A 21,426-nucleotide genomic window follows, 5' to 3' on the forward strand; every position below is an offset into this window, starting at 1 on the left:
TGCCATGATACGATTTTCATTTCCGGCGGGGGGAGGAGGGGGGGGGGGTGTAAACAAACAAGCTTGACAGCTGAGAGAAGAAGCATCGCGTTTTTCATTCAACTTTGTCACAAACGCCAGGGGGTGCCTCTTCTGTCTTGTAGTTTACTATTAGCAAATTACACATGGCTGTTTTTTTTTTTTTTTTTTAGATCAGCATTCTCCAATGTGCGTTAAAATCTTGAGCATCTTTTAATAGTGAGAAGGCTTCCAGTAGTCTTAATGTGTTGCCTCAACTCAACATGTCAAACGTCCTTTAGGATTTGTAGTGTGGTGAGACCTATAATGCTGACCCCCTTCTAGATGACCTCGCGAATGACCTTTTAGACTGAGTGTTAGATGATTGATAAAAAAATGTATACCCTGTCGGTTGAATCGATAGGGCCTGTGACATCAGTCCTTGAGCTATCCACAGGTTCGGGCAAAGTCAAACAGATGCTGTTGAAATGGTGTTGGGTGCAGCCAGAAATGCATAAAGCTTGTTTGGGCATAAAGCTTTAGATCCGGTGCGCCCAGTCCTCCGCGCGCAGGGGGTTTCGTAAAGATTTCATAAGATACTCTCGGCCTGCTAGTGCGACCATGTCGGTGCGTAGTCTTTTGTGAGTTTGCCAATTGGGGTAATGGCTCTACCCCACTCCAGCATCCCGCAGTGTAGTAGCTGTGTTGTGGGCTGTAGCGAATGTGAACAGCTTCTAGTGTCAGTGGTAGCCCCACCCGAGCCAGGGGATTTTCATCTCCCCTGCTTCGCTTCTTGCAAATCAGCCAAATGATTAACTCGGGCACTCAGGAGTTGCCCACAGGGCTGCCAAGCGCTTCATGTGAGGTTTACACATTTTTTGAAGTCACTTTTTGCACATCCAAGCAGGTCCAGTGTTGTAACAAAGTGATACCTATTAGGCTCAAGCTAAGGGGATTGGAGACTGTTTTCTAAAACAAGCATTGGCAAAGACAATAGATCTCTCCTTTGCAAGAGGTTCTATTTTTGTTTTCTCTATTCTACAGTAGTTGTGTGTATAGTAACTGTTAATTGGTTGCGTTAATAAAATAATTTTTAATGTTTTGCTGATTAAGTGATGTATGGTGAATGTTTTATTTATTTAATTTATTTTTCAGTTTTATATTGTGCAAACGTGACGCCAGGGCATCGGAGCACTTTACTTGGATTATATGAACATCGTTTACAAGGGGTATAACAAAAGTGGAAAGGAAAGAGTCATACAAAATAAGGCTTTACAGTGATTACATATGCATTGTTCATAGGAGGTGTCCTGGAATGGGAAGGCAATAGGAGGTAAATAGGGGTCGTTTATTGGAGATCGATACAAGTGGGAGGAATATATTTCTACAGAGTGTGGTAGAGTTGGAGTATATAGAGGGGAATGCGGTCAGAGTGAGCAGATCATTTGTTGGACGAGGTATTTGGTAGATCAAACACAGTCATTTAAGTCAATGAGTTTAGGAATTTGTTGAAAAGAGATGCTTTTACATTTTTCATGAAGTGAAGGTAGGAATGGTTGTCATGAAATTCCTTATGAAGGGTATTCCAAATTCTGGGGGCGTTCCCAGAGAAGGATCAGGTGAGAAATTTTGTTGTTCTGAATCTGGGAGGGACGAAGAGAAGAGTGCTAGAGTTTCTTAGAGGTCTTTTTTGGCCCGCTTTTGCGAGTCTATTTGAGAGGTAGGTTGGTTTTCCAGAGTTGAAGGCTTTGTGTGTTATGCAAGCAGTTTTGACTATACTTCTCGCTTCAATTGGTGGTCAGTTACGTTTCTTTAGAGTGGGAGTGATATGGTCGAAACATCTCCCACCAGAGAGAACTCTAGCCGCTGAGTGTGGACTTCATTGGCAAAAGTTGTCAGTGGTGTAACAATACACAGGGGAGCTCCAGGGGGTCCTTTCCGGCACTGTGTACGGGCAGGCCTGAGAGCTCTTGACTGGGTCCGGAATGTGGGGGCCCCCTCCATTCACTTTACATGAGGGCCTCCACAAGTTTCGTTAAGCCACTGGAAGGTGGGTGTTTGGGGTGCCAGTGATCATTCCATTGCCGTAGTTCAGCTTGGAGAGGGCAAGGGATTAAATCACGGTCTTCGGAGGGGATGTATGGTTTGATTTTTTTAAATGTGCATTAGTGTGTAGAAGGCACTTTTCACTGCGGCGTAGATATGCTCTTAAATGTTCAGGCTTTTGTCGAGCGTGACCCTGAGAGATTTGACTGCCTCGGTAGACCTGTTGTCTTTGCAAATGTTTTGTGTCGATGTTAGCCAGCTGAAGCATTAATGCCCTGCACTACCTCGACGACAGTGGAAACCATTACTACAGATTACATAAGGTCCCTTTGGCATGTGTTCAGCAAGCTATAGTACATGCTTTTGGTAAGTCATTTTAGCACAGCACACAGAGATCCTATTTTAGCTCTCCATAGGAAGCAGTAGTAGAGAGGGGCCAGGAAGCTAAAGCAGGACTCAGAGGAGACGGAAAGAGCGGCCTACGACTGTGGGGGCAAGCAGCGATGAGGGATGTGGTGAGTGGACAGAACAGGCTCCCTCAGAAAACAGCAAATGTGAGGAGATGAGGACAAGATTTGCCAGGCTGTTTATAGAAACGGCACTAGGAGTATCAACATTACAAAGAAACAAAAGGGAACCTTTCCAAAACACAGGCTGAAAGAAACAAAAAAAATAGTGCGCATACACTAACTGAAATAGTGAAAAAACGAAAGGATACAAGTAATTGTCCCCGTCTCTGTGGGAGGGAGCAAGACACAAGGAGGGACAAAAAACACAGATTACCCACATAGAAGCAAGCTTTTGGAAAGGACACATGAAAAAATGAATCAAAAGCAATGGGCGGGCTGCAAGCCCACAGAGTGGATACAGCATGTCTCGAAGAGACGGATCATTTGCGGCCTAGGCAAGACCTAAAGAGTTGGGGGGTGTCTGTCCACCCGCGTCCATTCCGGACTTATTCCCTAGATATAGGCATTGAGATGAGTGCGACTTCAGACCAGTTGTGCTGGTAAGTACCTCTGCTCTCCCCATTAATTAACTTGCTTTTGAAGCTACCGCAGCTGCATATGTTTGAGCATTAACCACTTAACCTTGAGATAGTGGACTGTTACACTTGTTAAAATATTTTAGTCTTCTCAGTTAAAGCGTCCTTTAAAATTATCTTAATTGTGGGTGGGATCTGTGTTGCTTTTTAATGCGGGGTCATGTGTCCCCGTGATGGACTTAAATGGAAAATACACTAGGAGGGCGTTTAGTTTATGTGCAGATGCAACAGTGTTAAATTACAGTTACCTTATTGTTTGTTTGATTTTCTCGGGGGGGTTTTCCTTTTTTTTATCATCAGTACACATGGACTAAACTTTTTGGTGTATTCTGAAGAACAGAATACTCTAAAGATGTATGCTCAGCTAAAATCAGCGACTTTAGTCAACGACTGTGCAATGTCTCAGATTCGAATTGATATATTGCAATGTCGATAATGGAGGTGTTGAACTTGTGCACAGATTTGGGGGATATTTCTGTAGGATGGGTGTGCTGAGACTTTGGTATTAATCAGCAAGTCTGAATTACAGGGCTGTGCCCATGTGTGCCATGTCATGCTTTATCCCACTTCTTTTTGTAGGATATTAGGCAACATTGGCTAGCTTATCTAAGATAGTGGAGCAGTTATATGATGCATTTTTAGCCTACCCTCATGCCCAGCTCATTAAAATATTCCGCCGCCTTATTTTTAAATCCGTCGATTTAAGCACACTTGCCACTCTTTTCTTTAGCTTATCTCGAGCGTTTGCTTTGATAATGCTGACATCATGACAGTAAAGGCAGGCACCATTTTGTAGGATGAGGATTCTTCTGCCTCTGGCACTCTCCGATAATGTGGGGAATTATGTGCGTCCCACAGTGATGAATGATTATTCAGATAATCGCCAGGAACGTTGGAAACTAATCCTAAATTGTTTGGTACAGACATGTTTTTTTGTTAATGGAGTTTAAAAGACTGTTTTGTTCAGATCTGAAATATGCTGAAAGTATGGGTTCTATAAGAGTCTCTTGACAGAGATGTAGAGATGGAAACATAAATGTTTTTTTAGCGTTGCAGTTATCGTTCCACCCAGGAGATACTTCTGCTTCACAATGTGCTGTCTTCTAACTGCGTTACGATCACTCCCGGGTTATATTGTGTTAAAAAGTCTGTGATTAAGGACTGACTATAGTTACTCATGGAATCTATCTGGAGTCTTTTGGGCAAGGACAGTTGATGAAGTCAGGTCTGTCTGGACGGGAAATTTGCTCGTTCGGTCCTGCTAGACTTGGTAGTGTGAAATGCTTTCGCAGACCCACATCCAAGGATGTATTGCTTGGGTATCTATTCTAAGGTAAGGAATCTGCAGCTAGAAGTCTCTGTCTGATGAACAAGTTACTTACCTTCGCTAACATCTAATGTGGTAGTGACTCTGTCTTGCCACAGATGCAAACAGATTTCTAGGAACAGGGTTTTTCCCTTTCAGGGACCTAGTTTTCCACACCAGTGGTCAGTGTTCCTTGTGGATCCGCACTCCTGGCATGAAAAGTCACAAAACGAAACTGACGTCAGAGCACTGGGGAGGCACCTAGATAGGCACCACTTCATGTCACTTCCGTCTCGGACGATGTGGATTTAGTAACAGGTCCCAGAATGCAGGTGAAGAATTTGCATTGTGACCGGCCTTGCAAGAATGATGAGAACCAGCTCAAGATGGATCAATCGTTGTCCTTGCAAGCCAAGAGAAAATGAATCTGTGTTATCATCATTGGTGTTGATAGCTGCTAAGAATTAAGTAACATTAAGAGACACTCTTCATCATCATAACATTCTTCACTTTATCCCGTACCTGCTAAGTGGCTGCTTGTGTACTACATTTTGCAAAAGCCTGATTGGTAGTTGCTTAAAATATTGTGTATAGCAATATGTTATTGTACCCGATTGTTTACTACTCTGCAGAATTTTTCATAGAAATGGTAGTTTCCGGTCTGCTTTTAGTGTTTTTTTGCTTTTATCTACACAGGTTTTATCCAGGGGAAGGGGATTTGAGCTCTTTTAAGTTATGAAGAAATGCCCTATCTAGAACTTTATGAAGTCTTGGCTGCTGCAAGTGCATATTCTTCAATCAGTTTTATGAAGTTGTCCGCTTTAGATCTGGCAACTTTTTTTGTTGTTTTTAAATCAGATCTTTTTATCAGTGTGTTTCACTTTTGACCAAGTGTGTGTATATTGTAGAGTAACCTGCGATTTGATGCAGGGTTTGTATGCTAATGAGATTTGGTGTTTCATTTGAAGAATATTCCAATTTTGTGTGCTGCTTCTGGAGAGTAAATTATGGGGGGGTTGATGGAACCGTGCCACTTGGTCTAAGACCGAATGTGTCTGTTTCCAAATGGTACATCCTCAGGGGCGTACGTAGTTCGAGAGGCAGGGGAAAGTTTAGGGTTTGCTCCTCCCATCCCCCCAAATAAATGCATTAATGGCTTTGGAGATGGGTCTGAGGGCACAGAATCAGGTCGGTTATCTGTGTCGTTTTTTTCTCCGCATGATCCAAGAATGAAAGACAAAAAAATGCCCTTTGATGTAAACAGGAGAGAGAGATACCCATCTGGTGACTAAATTTCAGAATGTGAAACCAGATAACCTGGAATCAACACAGGCTTCACTGCTTGTCCAAATTGGGTGATAGTTTATTTCACTGAGCCTCCTTTTTCTTTATTATCACATTTGTGCATTTTTAAATACTTAAGTTTATGATGTGGCTGTTCAAGCACCTTTCATGTTTGATTTAATAGCCTTTAATATTGCTCTATCTATAATAAGAATTAAGGCCACTTTTAGGGTTCACAGAACTGACTTGCCTCTTAGTTCACTAATGGCTTTGTCATTAGGGGAGAGCCTGAATATTTAGAAAAACTATCGCTTTTAATAAATGTCTGTCTGTGCAGTAATATATTCTGCTGTGCTGAGGTGAAACACTTGAGCATGTTAAAGAAATGCACCTTTTTGAATTTTGAAGCGATTGTCATATTTGTACATTGTTTGTTGCATGATATACATGCCCACATGCACCAATTCAACAACTCTACCATCAACGCTTCTTATAGCAGAGATGAAGAAAAGTGCGTGCAGTGAAAATAAATTTAAAATAGGTTATCCTATGGCAAGGACTCTAGGCCATTGTGTTGTACATGAAAGTAGTTGTGAGTTCCCAGGGAGAACTTACCAGTACCAGGTGGGGTGTGCAGGGGTGTAGTTTCAGCAGGGTTGTTTGGGGTGTGATACCCCTCAAAATTCATTCTTGGTTTTGTAGTTGGGTAAGGGCACTGGATTCTAGTCTGTTATGTCATCTCTGTGTAGGTTTGTCTCCTCATTATCATTTCTCTAAGAGGTTTTAACCTATCCATTTTTTAAAATTGGAATCTTCAATGTATAGAGAGGTTGGTTAGCCAAAAAAATAATAAATATGCACCCATAGAAGTACTCCTTGAATGGGTTCAAACTTACTACATTTTGGAAATCACAAACATTGGCAGTAGAAGGCTTGGAAAGCTGTGCCACTCAAGTTTCCAAGCATATAGTGGGAATCAAGCACCCAAAAGGCGAAGGGATAAATACTTTAAATAGTCTAAAACCAGTGGCAATTGCTCGAGGTAGCATTCCAACCCATCACATTTTGCCCACTGTGCCATTCTAGAAAGAGGATCCCACCTAATGTAAATAAGTACTGATCCTGTTCCTCATGGACACATCCAGAACCTTAGTCTGACCCCAACATCCCCCAGTTTTTTAGTTGGTAATTTGACAAAACTACACCCCTGTACATCATGCACTGAAATGTACCACAATCCGTTTCCAAGTTCTCTCCATATAAAACCTAGAACTCACCCCTTGTACTTCTTTATTGACCCATTAATGTGCAAGATTTTAAAGAAATCTTAAAATGAAATATTTACGTCAGATAAGAAGTTGAAATGTGATTTTAGGTAAGCTCCAAAATTGTAAAAGATAGTGTTTTGATACATACAATCTCCTTGTAAATAATGATTACTAAATACGTTTGGTATTTCTTCATGTAATGTTTTATGTTTATTTAGCTTGATTATTCAGACTGCAAATAGGTGTTCTACACCTTTAATTTTATGAGTACTGTTGAGACAGAACCTAGTGTTCTTGGTTTCAGGCATCCATCTCAGATATTTTCCTGCTCATAGAGTAAGTACCTCTGAGCGCAGTTCTGCTAAGCAACAGTTTTCTATCTGTAAATACTAAATAGACAGTATTGCTTTACCTATTTATGTTCTGACACCCATTGATGTGTTTTTTCAGTTCTTTACTGGTATTGACATCCGTTTTGAAAGCTGTATCATTTAAGGTTATGAGGGTGGGCCTTCTGGAGGGGTCATAGTTTCGTAGGGATTCCAATCTGAAAGATGCTCAGTCACAGATGGCATCCTATTAAGCGGTGTGGAAAGAGCTCTTGCCTCCTTTCAAAGTGAGGTCAGGCACCCACATTAAGCCGGAGTTGTGGTTAGTGAAGACCTGAATACTGTACAATAGGTGAGTACATTCTTTGGCTGCATTCATTCTTGTGTATGCCTTCAAGTCATCCACCCCAAGGTGTCATGGCAGTGGACTACCACTGCACGTCTGGTGTGCAAAAGTACCTGGCCTCCTTCCTAAGTTGGATATATGGGAGCATCAGAAAGGACCATGCTGTTACCTTCTGCGGGTAGCACCATGCACCAGGGTTTTTAAGACTGGAAGTGCAGGGAAAGACTTCATGAGATCTCCAGGTCCCCACCAAGTTCATTTTCTCCGGCACCCCTACTCTGAATGTCTGTACTGCATTTTTCTGCAGCTCATTAGGTAAATCCTCGAGTTTGGACTTATGGCATTTTTATTTTTGTAATAAGGTTCACCCCCACAATCCCCTCCTAGAGAAGTGGCTGGTAAAGTATATTCTTCCTCATCTGATGTTTTAGGACTGGTTTACATACTCAACCCTGCTCAGTCGTCTTACATTCACTTGCTTTGAAGACTTGGATTTTATTTTGGCTAATGGATTATCCATTTTACTTCTCAAGGCTCTGTGCCTGTAGTGGAGAACCCTATGGAGTCTGCTACTGCAGTTCTTAAAACCAGCGATGGCCAAGCTTTGTACTTCTGGTCAAGAGATGCCCCTTTGAAGGTCTCGCCTAGCGTTGCAGCACGATTGCGCTGCCATCGCTTTGTGAGGCAATGCAGTATATACTGTAGTGTGGAAGCTTTGTGGAATGTCCGCCCACTCTCTGCCCATTGGCTTTTGTCTTAAATGCAACCTTCCGATTGGTTTAAGGCTTGTTAGTCCCTCCTCATTCATCATTTGTATCCTTCCACAGCTACTGGCCCTTTTACTCCTGACACTATTTTCTTTTAGGTGTCGCCTAGCATTGCAGCGCGAATGCACTACCATCGCTTTGCGAGACATGCAGTGTATACTGCTTCGTGGAAGCTCTGCCCACTCTCTGCCCATTGGCTTTTGTCTTAAATTCTGCCTTCCGATTGGTTTGAGGCTTTTTAGTCCCTCCTCATTCATCATTTGTATCCTTCCACGGCTATTGGCCCCTTTACTCCTAACACTATTTTCTTCCCTGTCTCCCCACCCCACCGCCCCCTCCCTCAGTCTGTGACTTCTCACCCTCCCCCACCCCCACTCCCATTCGTGTTTTCTTGCCTGCCAGCACTTCCGCTTTCATCTTTATTATTGCCACCTTGAAATATGCGAGTTCAAGATGCGTGCTGTACAAAAACTTCTCGTGTTTAATGAATTAGATTTTAATGTTAATCTAAATATAATAAGACTCTAGGCAACATTCGGGGTATGCATGGCAACTGACGCCTCTTAGTTCACAAATGGCAATGTTGTCTGGCCGGAGGAGCGGCAGTGTTTTAACTCATGCTTAAAACGAGCACTTTTAATAACTTCCTCTCAATTCAGTGCTATAATCTAGTGTACTGAGGTGACGCGCTAAAGAAATGCACGTTTTTGAATTCTGAAGAGACATTATCACACATTTACATCATGTTTACTGTATGATTAACATGCCGATCATTTTCACGGCTCACCCACTGACTCGTATACGCTTGGCTCGTCTCCGGCTGGCTCTATCTGTTAATTAATATATTGGCTCGCGCACCTCTAACAAAGAGATGAATGGATACATGACAGTGAGCCCAGTAGATGGTAGAGAAATAGACTGGTGCAGACAAACAGACAAAGTCAGTCTCCATTGCCTCACGTCAGAATCATCACTTTCAATAACCTGGAAATCTGCCGGCAACTCTCGCTTGCACCGGGGGGCGCTAGGTGGCGCACGGGCGGATTGGCCGCCTTTGAGTGAGGCTCCCGCAGGCTGGCTTTAAAATCCGTTAATTATCCTGCTCCACTCGGAGATATTTAGCAGAGAAACCACTGGATATGGTGGTGTAAGGCTGTAGCATCACCCGGTGCCTGGCGGAGTTGTCTGCTGGTTAATTCGCGCCGGCTTATGGCCGCTCTCCCGTCCAGCGGAAAGCAGTGGTGACTCCTGGAGCCAGACTGCGGCGGCGTGATTCACGCGAGCGGCGGGCGGCACACGCGGCTGCCAGGTCGTGCTGGGAAACGCACGGCATTGCACACTGGGCCCTCCGCAGACATCGTTGACCGACTGGGGACTACATCGAGGCTACCCGCTGGGGTGACACCGGAGAGGAGGTACGTGCTACGCTCCGGGCGTACCGGGAGCGGCCATTGCGTATACTGCCCGGCCGGAGGTGAGAAAGACTGGAGAGATTCCAGTGAGCTGCGGTCAGCGGCGGGACTGGAGCTGATTCGGCCTGGTAGCGAAAACCACGCTAGAAGTGCATAGCGGCGGTAGTGTGACAAATCGCTGTATGCTCTAAGCGAACATTGGCACATTCGGACAGACCATTAGCAACGCTTCTGAGGGAGAGGTGTGGCGGCATGAGCCCACTGTATGTGCGGTTAAGGAGCCAGAGGACTAAATGCAGGGGGACTGAACGCATCATTGATGTTCAGAGGTATTGTGGCCCAGTCGATCCTTGATTGCGGTAGAAAAGCACATGAACGCTAGATCTCTGAACGCGTGACAGTTGGCAGCCTGAATTGGGACAGTAAACCCGCATACCTGGTGAGGGCAGTGTGCAGATTGCATTCTCTTTACGATTTGCAGGGAATACACTGCCCTATGTGCGCTGCTAGAGATAGATGCCAACACTAGCTACCCTCGCCACAGGACGCGGTGCTACCTTCAAGTGCTGGATGGTACATCACGAGGCTGCGCGCACGTAGCGTGTGGATCGGAGGCAGAACTACAGTGTCTGGAATACCCAAGCTGAGTGGAACTGGCGGAAGACTCTGGAAAACATTGCGAATAAAGGCGGCTTGATAAACTAGCATCGTCCTCTTTGGTCCCTTCAGCGCGTGAGGTCTGTAGGATGGAAAGAGCACTGGTCCCAGAACTCTCTTCAGTGATCCTACGATGGGGAAAACAGACGCTCGCCAACAGCGGTTAACTTTTGATGCCCTAAGCCGGTCAGGCAGCCACAGATGGAGGTGGGCTCGGAGGTAGAATCCTCGCAACCTGAGTGAGCGGCAGGCCCAGAGGAGGATCTGACAACGATCTTAACAGAAATGCGGCAGGGGTTTGCGGTCATAGCAGGCAAGCTGGACACGATGACCACCCGCATGGATGTGATTGCTCGGAAGCTGGAAGGCCACGAAACACGCCTGACTGAAGCGGAACAACGTATCTCCACTGTCGAAGACACTACTACTCATGTGCAAAAAACCACAGAACAGCTTGAAAAGTTGCTTAAAGTTATCGCAGCAAAGAATGAAGACATCGAGGCGCGCAGCCGAAGAAATAACATACGCGTTTTAGGTATTCCAGAAAGTACCAACACAGGTAAATTGGAAGATTATGTCGAAAAACTGCTAACGGCTGTGGTGGGGAAGGAGTTTCTTTCTCCGCAATTTATAGTAGAACGCGCTCACCGGCCGCGCCCGCCTCCTGGTGGCATCCCCAGACCAATCATCGCCCACATACTAAATTATAGAGACAGAGATGTGGCTTTGCGCATGGCCAGGGAGAAGAAACAACTATCATATGACGGAGTTACATTCACCATGTACCCGGATTTCATGCTGAAAGTGCAGGAGGAGCGTCGTCGCTTCCTGGTGGTGAAACAGAAGCTCAGACAGGCTGGGATTGATTATGCGTTACTGTATCCTGCCCGTCAACGTGTAACACATCAGGGAACGCAAAAATTCTTCACTAATCCACATCAGGTGGAAGAATATCTGAAGCAGATACGGAGACAAAATAGAGCGTCGGCGCCGCTGGGCCGGTCAGAGAGATCTCCCTCACCAGAAGGGGACTGATAGCTGCTGTGGATGGAGCTGGCAGGAAGTGAGGGTTCACATTGTGTCTAGTAACAATAGCAATGCCTGGGATGTTGTTGGGGGGGGGGGGGGGGGGTTGGCCGACTGCTGTTGTAGACGGTGGATATAACATTCTCTAGACCATGCAACGTGAGAGGAGTTGAATATACTGTGTTCACCAGCCACCCTCGACGTCTGTCTGGGGACTAGCAGACAATGCTGCTGGACCTGGACTGACCAGAGATTTTCGTGCGCCACCCAGATACACAGCCTCACATGGGAATACCCTATGTTTGTTCACTGATGTTTTCTGTTTTCCCATTTGCCCTTCCTTAACTGGGAATGGGGAGATGTTGTCATGTTATTTGACATGGTAGAGCGGATGGGGGTTGGGATGGGGGGAGGTCTCCTTTGAACTGGCATGTTTGGGATGCTTCAGTGGGTGGGTGAGGAAAGGGGTGGGGGGTCCAATGGGTATGATGAGGTACGCGCACAGATTGTTTATTATATACAGATCGGCCTTCGAGTGTATATGCATGTTTGCACAGGTTTGCAGAATATAAGGCAATTTGAGATGAAGAATACCGATGGCGCAGGAGGATAGGCACATGCTTAGAGTGATGTCCTGGAATGTTAGAGGCCTTGGGGACCCGAGGAAGAGGAGACAGATCTTGGCATATCTGGATAGGCAGCAAATACAAGTGGGACTGTTGCAGGAGACCCATTTGGATCCGAGGGCTATCAATCATTTTGCATGCAAGTGGGCAGGTTGCCGTCAGTTCTCATCCTATTCCTCCTATGCCCGAGGGACAGCAATACTCTTCAAAAATCAGATTTGGTTTGAACAGGTAGGGGTGCTCACAGACACGCAGGGTCGATATGTTATTGTATGGGGCAGATTAGGTATGGCTTCCATAACGATAGCTAATTGTTATGGCCCTAATACAGATAGTCCAGACTTTTCCATTGATTTATGGAGTAAAATATTGACCACTGGTTCCACTCACATAATATGGGGGAGGGGGGGATTTTAATGTTTCACTGCAGCCGCACCAAGACAGGTCGAACGCATCGATACACCACTATACAAAGTCCAGAGAAGTACTCTATTTCATTCTGGAGGAGGGAGGACTCATTGACAGCTGGCGGCATTTACACCCGCAGGGGGGAGGGAAGGCACACACTTTACCTCCCATAGGGGATCCTGGGCAAGGATAGATTACTGTTTCATGTCCAGGGGGCTGGGGCCCAGCATTCAAACTGTGTCTCATTTGGCTAGAACTTTTTCGGACCACTGTCCGGTAAAGGTATTGTTCACCCCGCCGGGGTATGCTAGTCCAAGGCCGCGATGGCGGTTACAACCCACAGCGTTGTTAGACACCGTTTTCCATGCGGAGCTAAAGGAGCAGATCCATGACTTTTTTTATTAGAAATAAAGGATCAGTTGATAGTGTTGAGGTGATTTGGGAAGCCTTTAAGGTGACGGTCAGGGGGATCTGTATATCGAAGAGTTTTGGGGTGCTATTAGATATACAGCATACGCTCAGACGTCTGGAGGAGGAATTGAGGGGGTTGGAGAGGAAGATGGGGCAGGGTGAGGCAGGTCTGTTACATAGTGTATTTCGGGATACGCTGACGGAATATGAGGCTACAGCACAGCGCGAACTGAACTTTCGTGGACGATACTGGGCGGCCCGCAGATATGGTGAGGGGGAGCGTCCGGGGAGAGCATTGGCGGAGGTGACGCGACATCCTCGCTTCAGCACATACATATTGGAGGTGCAGGGCCCTGGGGGCACCACACAAAGGGACACATTAGACATACTAGAGACGTTTATTGCACATTGTACACATCTCAGAGGAGAGGGTCGCTTGAGCTGGAGGAATTCCTGGGGGAGGTTGCACTCGGATGGCTCGGGGATGCACAGCGAGAGTTCTTATGCCATCCATTTGAGTTGGATGAAATACGGGAGGCAATCATGCAGCTGAAAAACGGGAAGGCGCAAGGTTCGGATGGTCTGCCAGCTGAATTTTATAAAAGATATATTGATATATAAAGGAGGTGTATGAGGAATCCTTGGAGACGGTCACGTCCTTGCTGAAACCGGGAAAGCCCGAGGGGGGGGGGGGGGGGGTGAGTCAGAGTCCACTGTTTGTGGGGTGCCTGTTGTCGCCCATATTTTCGCTCTTGCTGTTGAGCCGCTGGCTGCCAGGCTGAGACAGGTCCATAATGATAAGGCATTCCGTTGTTGTATGCGGCAAATATTGATATCACTGTATGCAGATGATATCACATTATACATTAGAGATCCGCAGAGCAACATAAATCCCATATTGCTGGAGTTCATACGGTTCGGACAGCTTTCTGGCGTGGGAATTAATTGGGGAAAGTCCCAGGTGTTCCCACTTACGCAGGCGGTGGCCCCCTTCCCACTAGACTTTCCACTGGAGTGGTGCCATGATGAATTGAGGTATCTCGGAGTCCGCGTAACTAGGGACAAAGATTAAACTATACGGGCGAACTATGGCACAGCTGTCGAACGCCTAAAGGCTAATATGACGCGCTGGGTGGCATTGCCCCTGTCCATGGCGGGCCGAGTGTCACTTATTAAAATGGTGATATTCCCACAATTTTTTCATCTATTTCTCGATATTCCCCATCACCCAGGACGTTTTTTTTCCCGCCACACTGCGCTCTGAACTAATACGATTGGTGTGGGGGGGGGGGGGGCAAACAGCTACGGCTGAAATGGTCTATATTAACAAGGCCATATGAGCAAGGTGGGTTGGATGTTCCTGACTTTGAGCTCTATTTCCTAAGTGCTCAAGCGCACTATGCCTATTATTGGGTGAACTCTCCACGGTATATGCCGCAAGTAGCGGTGGAAGACTGGCTCGCGGATCCGATACCCCTTTGCGGCATCATATATGGTCCGACATATACGCCGGCGCCAGCACCCACCACCGTCACAGGCACTGTTGCAGCATGGCACCGGATAAGGACCCTACTAGATGCATCATTCCTTTACTCTCCTGGATTGCCACTCACAAATCACCCGAAGTTGACACTATTGCAGGAGAAGGGATTCCGAGACCTATGTAGGAAAGCACAGATCAGTAAGTGGGGGGATCTTTTTCATGAGGGAACCTTCCGCACGTTAGATCAGTCCTGCAGACAGAGTTACGCACGCCGCTAGATGTTTTCTTATACGTGAGATTGCGACAAGGTATGAAGTCACTACTCCAGGATTTCCCTTGGGAACCTGCGAGATTGGAGCCATTACATCGGATGTTACGATCCGCAGATGGCAAACATCTGGTGTCCGGATTATATACCACAATACGGGCACATAGGGCGGGAACAGATAGTCAGTCCAGACTACGTTGGGGGGCAGAACTGGGGAGATAAGTCACCGCTGACCAGTGGCAAAATTGCTGTCTACAGACTGCACAGATATCGGCTAGTAGCCGGCTCCGTGTAATCCACTATAAATTCTTGCACCAATTGTATTATACGCCGGTTAAGAAGCTGTGCTTTAAGTTAGCTGACAATGATCGCTGTGAGAGATGTAGACGACCGGGAGCAGGGTTCCTGCATTTAGCATGGGAGTGTACGAAAATAGGAGAGCATTGGGAACAAGTGTTCGTAGCATTGGAAGACATGATAGACAGTCATCTAGCCAGAGATCCGACACTTGCGCTCCTGGGATACACGGCGCAGATACCCAAAAATTGCAGGAAATATGTTGCTAGATCACTCTTGCTGGCAAAGCGTAAAGTGGCCTGTCGATGGGGTAGAGGTCGGGCCCCGAAATTTAAGGAATGGTTGGCGGATCTAATATATTGCCAAGAACAGAGTAACACCTACGCTGAGTTGCTGCCACAGGCGTCTCAACCCAAAGACATATGGGGGCCACTGGTGAGATACCTTCTCTCGCATAGTACCGGAGGGACGGCGGCAGTGGGGAATACTGTTAAAGAGAGGGTAGAATAAGATGGTGGCCTTTCTTGTTTTAGATGGGCTGATTATATGTGACCGGATAGGTATAGGAGACAAGCCAGCCTAATGAGCTCTCAATGCGCACCGAAGGACCTGGGAATGTCATGGATGTCTCTGTGTCTGTACAACCTCTTAAAGCTGCATGCAAGATGTGTAGATTTTGTTATTCGCTCTTCAGCACGTCGGATATTGAATGGACAATACTACCAAACCTGAGATAATAATCACAAGATATGTATTGTAATCTGCATACACTGGCCTGTAAATGATCTGCTGAACCTGTTGACCATGTGATATTGAACTACTATGTACCAGCTTAAAATTATAAATAAAGTTAAAAAAAACTCTTGCATGCCCCAATCTCATCCCCCTCACCTATTCTTAGCAGAAGCGGCAGATTCTGAGCTGTGCCCTGCTTTTGCAGAGGGGCATGGCAGAGTCTGTAGAAGCTCTGGGATCCCTAGCCTTTCCGGGCGGGCACCTAAGCCTTTCGGGTGCCTTCACACTCCGTATAAATGAATACATTTGTTCTGTGCTTTAGTTGCCCCTCAGTGAGCACTGTCTGGTAGATGAAGCTCTGTGTTAATAAACACATTCAGAGAGGTGTTTATTACGTGTAGTTAAATACCTGCTCATCGAGTATCTCATTGGCTGATCATTCATGGCACTACCAAAATTACATTTGGACACCTTTGCTCAACTGTAAAACACTCCCTTCTATGGGTCATTTAACAACTCTGGGCTTTGGGGTTATTTAACCTACTTTGGATGCTGTGTAAAAGAGTAAATACAAAAATGAATGCAATGAAACTAAGCAACCAGTACTGTCTAAATCACTGTGAAAACTGACACGTATTCGGGCATTTTGTTTAGTTAATGTCGATTTTCTCATAGATGCGAGTAAAGTACTCTTAATATCTTAATGAAATCTTCACACTTTTAACTAATAGCACCGGGCGACCTTTGACAACTAGGCAATGAATACATTTTCATGTACCCCCGAAGCCCTCCTGCCCAACGCCACCTTGTCAAAGTTCATTGCCTCCCAATGTTTGGGGCATAACCAAGACGCAGGAAAGTGAGTCAAATAGTCCAGAAAATGAAAGAGAAGGCGGGATTCGGATTCACATGCTCCGATCGCGTTGGTTAGTCTGTAAGCACTACTTTTATTAATTAGTTTCGCATTAGTAAAGCACCACGGTGTGCATGTGTGGCAACATTTCACCCATGAGGTACGTGCCAAGCAATTGTTGACACAATCCACACTTTGCGTCTTTTTCAAAATATTTATTATGAAGTGCTGGACCTTTCCAATGGATTTTGCACACTACATACATTCACTCCAAAAATTAAACGTGTAGGTAAAAAACATTGCCATTTACAATGTCAATAACTCAAAACTCACAAATGCGAGACCTATTTGCATTGCAAATGCTTGTTTGATGTGGCACCAGTGGTCAGCTGACTCTTTAGCTGTTGCTGTAATACATCATATCACACCATTGAGTAAAGTCTGATATCTCTATCCTTAAGTGGACCTTAACAGACACCGAAGATGAAGGAAACTCCACATAGCTCTATGGTAATACATAAAAGGTAAAAAGAATTTAATCACGGCTTGGTTACCCTCTCTGAAGAACTATTGTTAAAAGTAAGTAACTTGTAACATGTAGTGAAATTAAACTGAGGAGTACAGTATGGTACATACTAAAAATGAAGGTTTACCACTCAGCGTCCAAATTGCAAGTTAAAGCCGTCTGAAAAAGAAGAGCTTTTTAATATATTCATTGACACTATCACACAATGTCATCAGTTAATCAAATTATTTAATGAGTTGGTTACTATGGTAAGTTAGCCGGAATTGCTAGAACCAAGGTTAGGTAATGTATGTTGTATTTGCAAGTAATTGTACCTCATTTATATAATGTATTTGTATTTTCTATTAATTCCTAAGCGATATGACGCTCTGTTTCATGTACACAGGTGCCAGGCCTACAAAAGTCGAAGTCTGTGGGATCAGGTCTCTCCACTAAACTGAAGCCTTTGCTTCCGGCAAAAGCTAGCGGGTTGAGCAAGAAGTCTCTAAGTGCTCAAAAGAAAAATGTCAGGAATAACGAAAATAAACCTGGGCTCCAGATCACAATCAATGAACTTTGGAAACAATTTGGATTTAAAAAGTGAGTCTGTCTGTGGTACAAGTATTTTTGCATGGCATTTTATCTTTTTTTTATTAAGGAATAAGGTAGATATGGTATTGCAACGTTACTCAGAATTAACCACGAGATATTTGTATTGTTCCTGAAGCTTTTTCTGTTTTTGTACCATACATTTGCTAACCCTCACTTTCTTCTTACTGTACCACCCTTTGTACGGTTACTGCTTATACTGACGTATTATTTTCTAACACCAAACTAGATGAAAAGTTAGGCCAGTGCTTTATCAGTTCCGCCTGTATCAATATTCTAATCTAGGCGGACCATTTTGTTGTCCTCTTATAGGGTTACATGTAGGTATGGATGAGCTTAAGCTGTTTGCATATTATCTTCAATCACATGCTAGAAAGCAATTCCACAGAAGGTATCTGTGAGTAGGCTTTTCTTGCCTTGCAGCATACTTGTCTACAGTAAGGATACCTGCTCAAAGGTGAAAAGCCAAAATACTCGCACTAGGGAACATTTTCAGTATTCTGGGAATGTCTTTGAGAGGACTTTTATAGGTTTCTTTTTTTTTTGTCCTCATTTGCCTTACCCTCGATATTGGGAGAGCCAACCACCCTACACCACACATATGCACGGTATGTTAAGATGGTAGCCTGTTTAACCCAACACAAAAAGGGGTTTACCAACTCCATCTAGGTCTTTTTTAAACCTGGAGGACCATACGTAAACCTAGCCAAGGACCGGGTCCAGGGAGTATTCGAAGGCATAATCATAGGACCCGGGGAAGAAGAAAAAAAAAAACCCCGGATTCTATCGCCATTTGATCAGCAGATTCCAAAAAGCCAGATTATCTTTACTACATGATCGATTTAGGTCAGCCTTAGATGTTTCATATAAAGATGAAAGCCACCCAGAATGTGATGGGGCTGTTTTCTCTGTCCAATGAATACAAATTTGCCTTCTAGCCAACAAAATTGCATAGAAGAGGAAAGACCTCGCTTTACCAATGATGTTATCCTCCAATCCAAAGATGACAAGTGGTATAGTTATTGACAAAGATACTTTTAAGATGGAGTTCAAGGTATTCTTCACTTCTTCCCAGAAACCAGCGATGGCTGGACATTCCAAAAACATATGAACGTCACAAGCTTCGATGCAATTACATTTGTTGCACTTTTTGTCTGGGAGGAATTTAGAGAGTCTCAGCGGAGTTATATATGCACGATGTGCTGAAAATAGATGATTTCGTTTTAGCCATGCTGGTTTCACAACTCTATGGAGCAGGGCAAAGGAGTTTAACCAAAGATCTTCACAGTGAAGGCCAGTCACCTCCCCCCATAACAGATCTGGAAGGAGGAACTCCCCGTCACTTTCTTCCAAGAGCTGCCAGTACCATATGGCTACTTCTTTCTCACCCCCTAGACGATCTACTAACTCTTGTTCCAAGATACTAGCCCTCCCTAAGTGGGGATCTCTACGTTTTTGGGATCTAGCCCAACTTTCTATTTGGATGAATTTGAATCTGGAAAGCCCTGATCCCACATAGTCATATAATTCATTCCAGGTTATTAATGTCCCATCCCTGAATAACTGACCCCATCTTATGATACCAGCTTGTTGTATACTAGATGACAAACTATCATTCAGGCATGGAGGAAGACCCGGCGAGTCCCAGATTGGAGAGAAATTAGAATAATAAGACAGCCCCAGTCTCTTCCTAATACTGGACCAGGTTTTGGTCCAAGACTGCAGAATCTTTAATTTAATTTTTTTGAAAAATTTCTGACTTCCGAATTTGAACATAAATCCATCTGCTGCTAGTTCTGCCCCCATCAACATAGCTTTATATATTGACCCTGGATGGAGAATAGATGGCATTTTTAAAAGCATCCTGGAGTGTGACAACAAAAATGCCCATGCATAATACAATAGATCCGGCAGGGCGAGCCCACCCTTCTCCCTTCTTCTCCTCAACTTTTTCCAAGCTATTCTGGTCGATTTGTTATTCCATATGAAAGTATTTATGTCTTGCTGACATTTTCCAATTAATTTAGGTTCAAATGCCAAAGGAATTGCGTTAAAGATAAACGTATACTTAGGGAGAATACACATTTTTACGAGATTTACCCTTCCAGTAATGGAGAGAGGCAGATGAGTCCAAGATTTTAAAAGCTTTTTACTCTCAGTATAAATTTTATTCAGGTTAGATTGCCCAATACTATCCAATTCTTGGGTCACTCTTATGCCGAGATATCGCATGGATGTGGAGATATTTACCCCCAGCTGTATATCGGGGAGGTTCCAGACCATTATTTCACTCTTGCTCGAATTAATATCGTATCCAGAGATAAGACCGAACTCTTCTGCCCTTTTGATAACTACAGGAAATGCCTTAACTGGGTCAGATGTAAGAATCAAAATATCATCTGCATAGAGAGCTATTCGCCTTTCCCATTCTCCAAAGCTAAAAGGTGGAATATTAGCCTCCTCCCGCAAAAGCTGGCCAAATGGTTCTATATATAAGTTGAAAAGGAGGGGGGAGAGCGGGCAGCCCTGCCTCGTACCTCTAGATATATCAAAAGCTTCTGTCAAGACCCCATTAATCAGCAATCTAGCCGAAGGAGCAGCATAAAGCTGCTTTATCATTCTACGAAAGCCAATCCCACAATTAAATTTTTCCAATACATCAGAAAGATAGAGCCAGTTGACTCTATCAAAAGCCTTAGTTGCATCTAAGGTTAAAATGGCCAAAGGTATGGAGAAAGCAGAGGCGATATCTATGGCTCCTATCAGTTGGTGTGTCAAATCGGATAGTTGTCGGCCTTTGATAAAACCTTTTTGATCTTGGTGAATTATAGCACCCATAACGCTGGCCAATCTAGCTGCCATAATTGTTGCAAAGATTTTATAATCATTATTCAATAATGATATTGGTCTATATGACCCGCAGTCCAGGGGAGATTTTCCAGGCTTTGGAATAAGCACAATTGTGGCCTCCCCCCAGGATTTAGGTGGAGACTCACCCTCTATTAAGATGGCATTAAATAGGGTCGTCAAAAAAGGGGCTGTGACAGTTTCCAGAGACCTATAAATCTCCCCCGGGAGACCATCAGGCCCAGCCGCCTTCCCTTTTTTTTGGTGTCTGATAGCTGTGATCACCTCAGCCTCTGTTATCTCAGACTCCAAGGCCTTGCTTTGTGTTGTCGACAGAGTTGGGAGCGTGATAGTTTTCAGCCAGCTGTCTCTTGCCTGCTGGTCGTTAGGGAGAACCTCCCTATATATGTCTTCAAAGAAGTCAAAAAAGGCTCTGCCTATATCTAGTTTGGTAGATCTTGGCTCTGCCTCACCTTCTATCCTTATTTCCTTTATAAATTTGAGAGCTTGATCGGATTTGATTTTCCAGGCTAGCAGTTTCCCTGCAGCTTCACCGAATTCAAATTGGGAAGTCTTAAATGCTTCCCATCTTTTGTTTACTCTCTCAAGTAGGATATTGTTTAATTGTAGCTTCAGTTCGACCAAATTATCCTGTAGCTGTGATGTTCCTAAAGGTGAGTCGATCTTTGACTCAAGGAGTTTCATGTCTTGCTCAAGGCTAGCCACCCTCTCTCTATATATCTTACGTCTAAAAGAGGCTCTATTGGTAATCTGACCTCTTAAAAAGGCCTTAAAAGTCTCCCAAACCACTGCCAAACCTGCCGAATCTTTATTAATGTCAAAAAATATTGAGGACTCTGTTGCCAAGAACTGCACCTCATCATCTTCAAGCAGGAGGATC

At 44.5% G+C, this 21,426-nt stretch overlaps 1 protein-coding gene across 2 annotated transcripts in view; it reads left to right on the plus strand.

The window, feature by feature from the left end:
- The window catches only part of EXO1 (exonuclease 1), a 365,086-nt gene that overhangs the window by 311,135 nt on the left and 32,525 nt on the right, over positions 1–21,426 (plus strand). For both annotated transcript variants that reach the window (XM_085612501.1, XM_085612502.1), the window contains exon 13: positions 17,476–17,669. In XM_085612501.1, coding sequence (XP_085468627.1) covers positions 17,476–17,669 — 194 coding nt within the window. The remainder of the gene's footprint in view (positions 1–17,475; positions 17,670–21,426) is intronic.

Source organism: Triturus cristatus, chromosome 6 (genome assembly GCF_964204655.1).
Source record: "Triturus cristatus chromosome 6, aTriCri1.1, whole genome shotgun sequence".
Classification (NCBI taxonomy): domain Eukaryota; kingdom Metazoa; phylum Chordata; class Amphibia; order Caudata; family Salamandridae; genus Triturus; species Triturus cristatus.